The 12,243-nt window shown below is 40.4% G+C and overlaps 1 protein-coding gene across 2 annotated transcripts in view; it reads left to right on the plus strand.

The window, feature by feature from the left end:
• Positions 1 to 12,243, plus strand: part of LHFPL2 (LHFPL tetraspan subfamily member 2) — a 117,735-nt gene that overhangs the window by 101,758 nt on the left and 3,734 nt on the right. For both annotated transcript variants that reach the window (XM_081940401.1, XM_081940402.1), the window contains one exon: positions 9 to 763. In XM_081940401.1, the coding sequence (XP_081796527.1) occupies positions 331 to 763 (433 nt within the window). In that variant the 5' untranslated portion in view covers positions 9 to 330. The remainder of the gene's footprint in view (positions 1 to 8; positions 764 to 12,243) is intronic.

Genomic DNA, 12,243 nt, shown 5'->3' on the forward strand with positions numbered 1-12,243 from the left:
TCTTTTAGGTGTGAAGTATCAAAACAGAGGCAGTCCTCTGTAAACTCCCACACAGGGTTGAAACGTCATGTGCCAGTATGACTATTAGCACAGATGTACACACTTCAAAGCTCAGCAGTCAAAGAAGAGGAACAGAGAAACAAGATGTTTAGAATCCACGACGAAACTGCTTGCATGACTACCGCCTTCCAAGAGTGCCTTCAGTTTCTGAAGTTTGAAGAATAAGTAAACGGAAACAAGGATTACATATTATATTCCTTTTTCTTTTCTTTTTCACCACTTGGGATTTTACTCTTTGAATTGAGGTGGCCACAAGCACTGGACAGCAATATGTGTCATGTCATTGTTACTTGTCGCTCAATGTTGTGGACACTCTTGAGTATCGTGGTGGCGTTTGCAGAGCTCATAGCCTTCATGAGTGCAGACTGGCTGATTGGCAAGGCCCAACCTGGAAGTTTTCAGGACACAGACAGCAGGAGGGCAGGATCAGTGGATCCCTATCGTCCAACCTTGGGGATCTACGGACGTTGCACCAGAATTGAGCACCCCTACCAGTCTTCCATGCCTGATACATCTTGTGGCCCCTATGCAGATAACTTCAGTGAAATTGCCAGTGGGTTTTGGCAAGCTACTGCTATTTTTCTTGCTGTAGGGATCTTGATACTCTGTGCGGTTGCATTCGTTTCTGTTTTCACCATGTGTGTACAGAGTATTATGAAGAAAAGTATTTTCAATGTCTGTGGGCTGCTACAAGGAATTGCAGGTAGGTGTGACAAAAAGTTTTTACATATGTTTGTAATAAGTGGATTTGGAACACACACGTTTAGATTTTACTTTTGTAAATCCTTTCCTCATGATATATAGCTAACTAGTTCAAAGAAATATAATTAGTGTTTCCAAATTAAAAATGGTTCAATTAGTGGAAACAGCTGCCCAGAATTGTCTTATCTTGAAAAGCAAGACAGGCTTAGATCTGGTGAGTACGTAAATGGGAGGCCACCAGGAAATCCCAGGGCTCAGATTATTGCAAAAGAGCAAATAACATTTCAGAAGACAGTCACTTCTGTGTTTCTGCCAAGAAAACTATGCATATGTTTCATGAAGTCACCATAGGTCAAACTGAACTCATAAACACTTAAATTTTATTTGATGTCAGGTAGGAATGTTTATTCAGATTCATCAGTGGAAAAGGAAGGGGTCATATTCCCTGATTGCTCAAGGTCCGGAGGAAGGGACATTATAAGAAGGGAATATTAATAGAAAAACAAATCAGTTTTCATATATTGGTGTTCTTCAGTTAAAATGCCTCAGTTTTGAGGACCATTCCCTCTTTTTCTCAAGTCTGGGTGCAGAATTACTTGCTGGCAACTTTAAGGAACTTGAGTTATATACTGCTTCTTTTTCACTATAGTTGCTTCCCTACTTTCTGATAAATTCATACTTTGCTGGAGCATCTAAATCAGCCAGCTCTGGTTTACATATAGGAGCCATTCTTTTTTTCTAAGCCCTGATTGCAGCATAATTACACCATGATTCTAGTTGGTTAAACCAAAATAATAAATATGACTTTGCCTAAAGCCAGAAACAGATGGAATGAATCATTCAGGATTGGGGTGGGGATGGGAGAATGAGATGGAAGGGAATGAACTTTAGACTCTTTCGTATTCGAATAATGGCAAACCATAGTTCTCGTATAATCTCTAGGACAGGAGTCTGCAACCCATGGGCAACTACTGGGCCTTGGGTCATTTGGAATTGGGTGGTGGAAGTGACAGCCAAGGGCGTGCATCCCAACTAGCGTGAACAGTGGGCGTGCACCCTCCATTTGCACAAGTGGTGAGTGTGCATGCCCACTGTTTGTACAAATGGAGGTGCATGCATGCTTGCAAGCAACTTATGTAGAACCATCCTCTCTCCTCCCCACAGCCAAGCCGCAAAGCCAGAAAGGTTGGGGAAGTGGCGTACTGCTGTAAAGTAATTTTTAAAAGATTCATTACTGGGAATCAAATAGGATCTGAAAGTGCAGCAGTCTGTAGATGGAAAGTAACTTTGGAATTTTTGAAATTTAGCTCCTTTGCTACTTACATCATGTCAGCAATCTTGCAGTGATAGTCAAACCAACAGTAATATAAGTGGGTGACTGTCGAAAGTCTAGCTCAGTGATGTCGAACCTTTTTCGCCTCGGGTGCCAAAAGCACATACGTGCGCACTATCACACGAACTCGAGTGCCCACCCACATAACTTAATATCCCCCCTCACCTGTGTGGACCGTGCATTTTTGCGCAAGGCTTCCTCGCCACTCCCTGCTCTGGCTGCTTCCCCTTGGATAACGCCCAGTGAGGGGAGAAGTTGCTCTGCCACTAACGGGCAGAGATTGGGGTGGGGGGATGCTCAAGTGTGCTCCTGTGTCAAAAAACCTTCCTTATCATTCTCCTGTGTAAAGATTGGGACCTTTTTACAATGGCAGGTGTGAGTCCAGTTGCTAAATTCTCCCCTTCTATTAAAGAGGATCCTGGGCACTACAGTCAATAGACAGATGAGGAAGGGAGCTGCTGGCACAGGGGAAAGAAAAGCAGCAAGGAAATAAGGAAAAGCAGCTTTTTTCCCTCAAGGTGGCTGCTCTGTTTCCCCCCCTCCCCTGTGCTAGCACAGAGGATCCTGCCTGGTCCCTGCAATCCAAAGGGAAATGAGGAAGAGAGCAATCTGCATGAGGGAAAAACAAGCAACAAGGAAAGAAGAAAAAGCAGCTTTTTTTCCCTCAAGGTGGCTGCTCTGGTGCCCTTTTCTCCATTTCAGCACCACTCCATGGAGCCTGCCCCACCACCCATCGCCCAGGTCCTCGCTTCTCCCAAGCATTTCTTTGCCTATTTAATTTCCCCTCCGTAGCATTTTTCCATCGTGTTTCTTGCCGTTTTGGACAGGAAAACAAAGTTTGTGGGACTAAAAAAAACTCCTTTCAATCAATCAATTCCAACTTTGCGAGATCTCTTCCCCCCCCCCCCCCCCAAGTTGTAATTGATTGAAGTTTTGTTTTAGTCCCACAAACCTTGTTTCTCTGCACACGATGGCAAGAAACGCGATGGAGCTGGAAATCAGGTAGGCAAAGAAATGTTTGGGAGAAGCGAGGACCTGGGCGATGGTGGGTGGGGCAACCTCGATGCCATATCACTGAAATGGAGAAAAGGGCAACAGAGCAGCCACGTTGAGTGAAAGAAGCCTCTTTTCTTCTTTCCTTGCCGCTTGTCCTTCCCCTGTGCTGGCAGCTCATTTCCCTGTGGATTCCAGCGATCGGGCAGGATCCTTTTTAGTAGCAGGGGAGGAGGGGGGAACAGAGCGAGTGAAAGAAGCCTCTTTCCTTGCCGCTTGTCTTCTCCCCCTCCCCCCTGCTGGCAACTCTCCCCATTTCCCTGTGGATTCAAGCGATCGGGCAGGATCCTTTTTAGTAGCAGGGGAGGGAGGGGGGAACAGAGCAGCCAGCACGAGTGAAAGAAGCCTCTTGCCGCATGTCTTTCCCCCGTTCCGGCAGCTCTCTCCTCATTTCTGGTTTGCATTGGGCTGTTTTTCGCCCTTTGGAGGCTTCAGGGAATCCTCCGGAGATTTAAAAAAAAACTATCGAAAATCAGCTGGCCAGCGGGCGCATGCACACTGGAGCTGACAGGGCAATGCCTCGCGTGCCCTCAGAAATGGCTCTGTGTGCCGCCTGTGGCACGCGTGCCATAGGTTCGCCATCACTGGTCTAGCTGATGACATATAACAACAAGTTGCAATGCGCTAAGTTCTGGTGCTTGCACATGTTTCAAATTGTTTGTCAGTGTTATAAAATGTTTCCTCACATTTATATTGAAGCTTGACTGTGATATCTATACAGAGATTGGTAATGAATTCTGAGGTTTTACCTATGAAATGGAGCTACTTTGCAAACTATTGTTTGCTTTTGAGTTGCTTGGAATATGTTACACTTTTCCCTTCTTGATTGTTATAAATTTCTGTTGGCAATCAAAGCATGAGTGTTTGCAGGAAGGCAGGATCAGTGTAATAGTTCTAGATATACTTACTCAAAAGTAAGTCTATATTACTCCCACACACTGTAACCATGCAGAGTATTGCTGCCTAGGTTATCAATTTGAAAAGTCTGTAAATCATTGCAACAGATGCTTTATTTATTCCTTGGAATTCATCTGGGAAGGAAAAAAATACATCAGTTGTTAAACAGGCTGTGACTTAGGTGATACATGAAGTGGGATTTATGAGAAGATAAGATAGTTGTGCTCTTTTAAGTTGTAATCCATTATCCTCACAGATTGGCATGCCAGGTCATAGTGAGCCCACACATATCTTGGTTCAACCTTTTAAGTCTGTCTGCAAATAAATTTGCTATTTTAAAAAATCCCTTTTGAAATTCTGCAAAGTTTTTCTTTGGTTGTTAAAGTGGAGAAGCTACAGTTCTTCGCTTGGTAAACAATTCTTTACTCAGATTGTTAAGAGGGGGGAAAAAGAGTTTCAAAGAACTCTGAAGTAATAGAACCATATCTTTAAATCTGTAATTGCTGTCTCATATGAAAAACCACTGGACTTTTTGAGTGTATTTGGAGTGTGCATAAGCTGTTTTTGTAGAAACCTGTGAATCCCTTGAAAGATCTGACAACAAGGAAATCTATTCCTAAAATACTAAGAAATTAATTTTAACATGATTGGTTGTAATAATAGTTTCCTCTCTTAAGCAATTTTGTTTGGAGCCTCCAGTTATTTAGTCATTTAATGGACTTACCATTTTAAATAGGTACTTAAGAAAATATTAAGAGAACCAGTTTGGTGTAGTAGTGGCTAGAAATTGGAAGACTGGAAGCCAGCTGGGTGACTTTGAATCAGTCACTCCCTGTCATTTCTAGGAAGGAGGCAATGGCAAACTATTTCTGAAAACTTTGCCAAGAAAACCTCAGGGACTTATCCGCAGTTGGAGGGAGGGAGGGAAGAAGGAAGGAAATATAAGAGCTTGGAATACAGCAGATTATAGTTTGAGGGCAAAACTTTTGTAAATCAGCTACAGAACTATGTCCTAAGGACTTGCTTGTCTAATTCCAGGGTTTGAGAGCATGTGATCATCACAGAGATGAGAAATTGGCAGCTGTAGACAGCAGTTTTGAAACTTTAAAGTAAATGAGGAAGCAACAGTGGTATAATTGTCCCTTCAGACATGACTGATGCTCATGTGATCAGCATTTTTTTCTCCTTCATAGGTCAGGACTCTGTCGTGCTGGCTTTGCACTACCCTTAAACTAGGCTGAAATAGAATTGAAAACATTTATAGTTGTATGAGGGGACCCAGCCATTGTCTTCGTATTCAGGCAATCACATTAACTCATAATAGGTTGATGTATTTTACATAAAATGGTAGATAACACAGCTGCTATCACTCCTAGCCCAGGTTCAGGTTTTACTGCATTGTAGGGAGTCAGCTACAGAGCTGTATACCTCTCTTCATGCTGTTACTCCATTCACCTGCAACCAGTTTATATCACAGTCTGTGGCTTTTGTCATCTTAGTGCTTCCCAGTGAGATTTCAGCTGAGTAGAAAAGGGCAGTTTGGTTACCCTTGTGTAAAAGTAATCACTGATAATCACACAAAGCATGGCAATGAGAAATAGCTATGCTTGAATTATTAGAGAGAAGGGGAAATGGCTTTATGAAGCTGTAAATGCTCCAACACTGGAAGTTTTTAAGAAGAGATTAGATATCCATTTGTCTGAGGTGGTGTAGGGTTTCCTGCCTAAGCAGGGGGTTGGACTAGAAGATCTCCAAGGTCCCTTCCAACTCTGTTACTCTAAAAAAATCTCCACCTCTTTAATTTTAGCCAAATAATGTTCTGTCATTTAAAAACAATCAGGTGATTGCCCCCCCCCCCCCCCAAATAACCAAAAGCAGCTACTTGAGAAAATTTAGGATAGGAATCCCTCAAAAAGAGGATCTCCAAATGATCTCCTTCCTTTTCTCTTCCCTAGTATCTACATTTTTCCTTTGACCCCTCAAGTCTACTTCCTCCTCAAAGGAGAAACAGACTTTCTTTAGATAGCCTGAGCAATTCAGCAGAGAGGGCCAGGGAAGATGCCCTATGGTAGAGAAACATTTCATAAATACTGGAACTGAAGTGAAATACCATAAATACCCAAATTAAACAATTACTTGAGACATTTAACTCTCCAGTATCAGGCCGCTTTTTAACATAGAAGTAGGAGTAAAGTGGGAGCAGGGGGAGTGAAAGGTTGTTTACAATTTAAGGAGAATACACGAACCAGAAAAACCAGAATGGCAGTACAAATAGTCCTTGACTTATGACAAGAAATTGAGAATTTCTGTTACTAAGCAAGGCAGGTGTTAAGTGAGTTGTGCCCCATTGTATGACCTTTTTTGCCATAGTCATTAAGCAAACCACTGGAGTTGTTATGTAATGTATCATGTGGTGGTTAAGCAAGTCTAGCTCCTCCCATTGGCCTTGCTTGTCGAAAGCCGGCTGGGAAGGTTACAAATGGTGATCACATGACTCAAGACAGTAGAACTGTCATAAATACATGCCAGTTGCCAAGCATCCAAATTTTGATCACATGATCATGGAAAGCTGCAATGGTCATAAGTGTGAAAAGTGGTTATAAGTCACTTTTTTAGGGCCATTGTAACGTTGAATAGTCACTGAATGAATGTTAAGTTGTTAAGTCAAGGATTATCTGTACTAATAGCTGGCAGTCACAAAGCTAGCCAACAACCACACTATGTCATGAGGTAGCATTGTTAGGGCTTTCAAAAACAATGGGAAGATCTTTCTCAGGCCCAGGAATGTCTTATTTATTTATTCAAAATATTTCTCAAGTATTTCATTTAGTTGGATTTCAGAGCAATGTGCAAAGGTATAAAAATAAATCAACCTAATAAGAATGCAGTGTAATAAACAGCAATTAGAACAAACAAGAACAAAGTAAAGTCTTAAAAACTGCAGGGAAGTAGAAGCATCCCTACTGTGCCATGTGCTTTGGCAGTAAATCCCAAAATAATTGTCCTATCAGTATCATATTTGCTTCTTTGGAGGGGGTGCTCTAAGGTTCCCAATCATGCAATCATGAATTCTTGATTATAGGGAGGACTCTAACCACATTCACAGGTGTGAATGCTAACCCAAGCATTGCTTGAACATTGTTCATTAAATAAGCCATAATTGATTGGCTTCACACAATGCCTTCCTTTGAACTCCTGCCTTAGGCCGGGGTTGGACTAGAAGACCTCTGAGGTTCCTTCCAACTCTGTGTTTCTCTGAACTTGCTAAGCTAAACAAATCCTGCCTCCTCCCTTTCGACTTAATGGTTTTACAAATAACAATGTGGCTTGCATATTCTTCCTCTCGTAGTCTTGCTTCTTTTTCTTCCTTTGTTGCAGTCAATATCTCCTTAAGGTAGCCTTGCTCGCCTTTAACGCTTCCAGCAAGGTGGCATCATTGGGCCCAACAACATATAACTCCTTAATCTCATAACACATGGATAGCCACAACCCCAATTAGGAAACGGAATCTCCTAAAGGTGAATCAGGAGAAAACCACATCTCCATCAAAACTGGCAGGACAAGTTACTGTATATAAACAGGGAACAAAACCGACACTCACATTGATAATATTATCTAGTTGGGTAACAAAATGTCTGCAAGCAAACAACCAACCTCAGCACCAAAGACTCCATGGTTTGTTTTATTGTCTATCATGAGATTTCCTTGGTAAAATCCAGGAGTGGTTTTCCATTGTTTTCTCCTATACGTCATGAAATTAGTCTCTGTTGATCATCCACTTTATATCTCCCAGCATCATTATATAACGTCTAATATAGATGCTTTTTTTTTTTGCTTTAGTTGATCACCCGGGATGATATTCATGCTTTAAGTGACCCTGGTGAGACTTCATATTCTGGGCATATTCCTGCTATTTTTCATTCATCCCTCCCCCTTGCCACATTTAAGCATGGTTGATCATAAGTAGCTGTAGATTTTTAAGGCATCTTATGTTAATAGTTTTCTGGAATCCAGGCTGACCTACAGGTGAATTTTCTAATTGTCTGGACCCACATTCATTAAAAACATATCCTAATACAGGGAGTTATGTGACTATCTCTTCCAAGCTCAATGGCCATATCAGATTTTTCAGTGGTATGTGGAGTCAGTATTTTAAAAAGTAGGCAGGGATGGGCTAAGTTTAATGTAATTTTAATTGGACTAGAATGACAAAATTAATTAAATACAGTTATTGTAAATAGTCTGCCATGTATTTTAAGATTGTCCTCTTCTGCAACGAAGCATACCATTTATCAGCAACTTTTTGCTTTTTTGGGGGGTGGGGGGGTAACCTATACATTTGGAAAGAGAATTTGGTATCTCTCCATCCTGATGCTTTTACCCAGGATATAAGTTCCCCGCCCATCCTTTTGTTTCATCAGCGTAACATGGATTAGACTTGTGTTAATATTTCCCATATGGCTAGGTTCTTGCTTAGTTTATATTCTGTAATTGAATCATGCAAGTTGGGGATGGACTGATTCTTGTGGCATTTCTGGAGAGTTCAAATGCTACCCAGGACAGTCTCATCCAAGAGATTTTCTGAAATAAAAAACTTGCAGGAAAATTGGTCTGCCGTTTAAGCAGTCTGTTTGGAATGTGACTTTGTTTTTAGAATAAGCAAGGCAGGACTTAAACTGCCTTGTGGATATAGTAGTCAGTAAGATAGCGGATGTTCTCAAGATGAAACATTAGGGATAAAAAATGTCCTTTTGGTTTTCTTCAGTCATGGGATCAGGCAGCCTGTCTTCCTTGGCCCAGTGACCTATGGAGCAATCCCCTCCTAGATTTTGGTTGGCTCCTACCCTGCTGACCATTAAGGCCTTGAAGGTTTGGTTCTTCTCCTTGCAGGTCCTGGCCCAGGATGATACCTGAGCCTGTTGCAATTATTCAAGTTGTGAGTCTGCCCCACCCCACCCTCCACAATATATTTTATTATTTTAGCATTTTCCTTTGTATTGGATCTTTTAAGCTCTTGTTAACCACTCTGAGGTTTCTGCTGAGTGGGCAACCATAGAAATCAAGGAAGGAAGGAAGCAAGGAACAAAACAAACTCAGAATTAGCATACTCTAGCAAGCCCAGATTTCCAATAGGCTGCCAGAGCAGACATGAGCAGAGAAATAATTTGGCATATTAGCCTTCCAATGCAGTGGCAACATCAATACGTATTGATATTCAAAAATGCTAACTGGTTTTCTTATTAATAGTAATGGAACTGTCGTAACATGCAGCACTTAAAAAAAGAAGAAAAAGGCTGGACAACTGAGGATCTGTCTTGTGATTTTGATGCTACTTCTGATTCACTGTGTGGGTTTTTGTGGGGAAGGAAGGCTATATTACACTCAGCAATTCAGAGTAACTGCTGTAAAACAAATGAATTGGGAAATAGTGTGGAAATTCCCACTCCTGTCAATCATCCTTGTGGCTTTCACTTTCAGATGCTTCCATTATTTTCTTCTGTAAATGTGTATTTACAGAGATCATCAAAGTTACTGAACATTTCCAAGTAGGCCAGAGTTTGGAAGATAAGTAATTTAATAAGCCTCATATAAATTTAGTAACAACCTTGTTTCCTATGCACTTGACATAGTATAAAAGCCATGTTGTTAAACTTTGGTTTAATGAATAAAAACTCCATTGGGCTGTCTTGTTCAATGTAATAAAAACCATTGGTTTAGACCCCAGTGCGGCTGAGTTTTCACAGTATGCAAAAACCATATAAGCCACTTCACAGATATTTTACTTAACCTCTGGACAGAAAAACATACAGCTGAAAAGGCTCTATTCATAAGGTGGCATAAGGTAAGGAAAAATATTTATCATTCTGGATGGGGGACAAGCTGAGGTTCTTGTTAGGTTAAAAATTCATTTCCAAAGAGTTGACCAACTAATTTGTAGATATTGTCTGACGTCCGACCGTAGCAATTTTTTTAAGACTCCTTTAAATTGATTTATAGATAATACACACACATGCAGTGTGGATGGCAACAGTATGGAAGTTGTTTGCCAGTGCCTACACACCAGACCTAAACTTTGTATGGCTACTGGATACAGATGTTGCTAGTCAAGTGATGTCACTTGCTTAGGCAGTTAGACAGAACCAATTCACTTTTCCTTGATTTCTAAAATAGTAACTAAAGTGCCGTTTTCTCATAGCTGTCAGAAAATTGTGTAAAGCTGTCCCAAGATTAGCCTCCAATCTCTAAGCTAATATTCAGAAATAGACAGTATGTTAATTATTCTTTAACAAACATGCAAAAAATTACTTATTGCTTTTTTGCCATAAATATTAAAGCAGCTTTCTGTCATATGGTACCCTCCATGCTAATTGTCTGAAGAGAACTAGATTGGTGTACAGTCTTATGTAGAACATAGATTAACCAAAAATTAAACAAGACAAAGATTAATTGGATGCATTAGTAAGCTGGATTTCAGTCCATATTGTCATTTTGCCTTAAAATTGATGAAAATAACCATGCTTTTTAACCAATGAATTTTACTGAGTTAACAATCCTGTTGGACTTGAGAGTTTGTCCTAGCAAGGACATAAGGGGCCACGGAATAGCATTTTTTAAATGTAATCATTAGTCTTTGATTGTATACTTGCTTCTCTAAGAAGACCCCTTGATGAATTTAATACAATGCAACTCCAAGGAGACATAGGAAACACACTAATTTCTATTAATTCCCCTAGGAAAGAAATAATTAATACCAATTCCAGAGCTTGTGGGTTTCCCCCCCCTATATTCTGGGAGTGGTAATAATATAAAATTTTGGATGTTGAAGATTCAGTGTCAATCCTAGCACTTCCTAGAAACACTTCAACATTAAACCTACATTAGCTATCCAGAATGGTTTTTAACACATCATACAGATATAACATGTACATTTTTTTTAGACAGGAACAGTCTTAACTTAAGGGGTTTATATTTCAGTAGGTTTAACATTGAAAAAATATTTCCTGACCAGGTCGCCTTGCTTTCTATACTGAAGTTGTTGGGTACCTAGATATCCCTGTCTTTGCAATATTTATCCATGGTTTCTTCCATCTATCTTCTCACAGCAGAGTCAAGGGAAGAAAGATGGGAAACATGTATGGTGCATTGTGATTATAAGAAATAGCAGCTTTCTACCTGGAAGAATAATGTCTGATATAAGAAGGGCCTTGTGACTTTTAAGGTCACTTCGTGGGAACTACTTGTAATGTGTTTTTTTTTTTACTTTCAATTAAACAACATCACATACGACTTAGATAGACGTAGCATTAATTATCTTTTGATCACATTTAGCTCTGTGAATTTTCTGGGAAATTTTTAACAAGCAAACCCTCCCTAAATGTTGCCAGAAATTGGGAGAAGGTCATCTTTGAAATGGGATGAAGTTTGCCTTGTAGTACTTCACTGCTTAATATGGCAGAGCAACTGCCATACAAACAACTGTCAGAACTACAGCGTATGCTTCTGCTTAGTCAAACAAACAGCTGGGTAACTATGCTTTGAAGAGGCTGTTTCCATATCAGACCAGGGCATCTGTTTTACATCAGGGCAAAGCTGCTGTTCTGGCATTGCTCAAACACAATGCATGACCATAATGTATGGTTTTTTTAGAACGGTACTGTGGGGGAATAGCTGTTACTGCTAAACCTGCTTAATGAAGGTTCCTTTTTCGTTTAACATTTACCATATTTTTCAGACTATAAGACACACCTATATTTACACCTATATTGAGTGAGTGTGGTAAGCTCTATTTGCATAAGCCATGAGCACACATGCAAAACCATCTCTCTTGTCACCACTACCAGTCTGCAGAGATGGAAAGATTGGGGACCTCTACTCTGCTGGTTAAGACCATATATATAAAAAAGGAGAACGTCATGCGTCTCTTATTTCCCTTTAAAAACAATTCTTGATTTCTTCTGGAACACAAGTAGCATAGTGTAAATGACTGTTTGCTATTCTCACAACTAATAAACCCTATATTGCAGAGATCCAGTGCTGCCAGGCATCACAAGCAACTCAGTAATAGGCCAGAACCAATGCAGGGTTAATAATTGTTTCTTCTGTACAGAAAAATGGGGAGGAAGGGAGACAGCATAATTCAGTTCCAGCAACCAATCCTTTCAGGAAAGCCATGACAAATAAAAATCAGTATAAAGTCA

This window comes from Natrix helvetica (genome assembly GCF_964273705.1).
Source record: "Natrix helvetica genome assembly, chromosome: 2".
Classification (NCBI taxonomy): Eukaryota; Metazoa; Chordata; class Lepidosauria; order Squamata; family Natricidae; genus Natrix; species Natrix helvetica.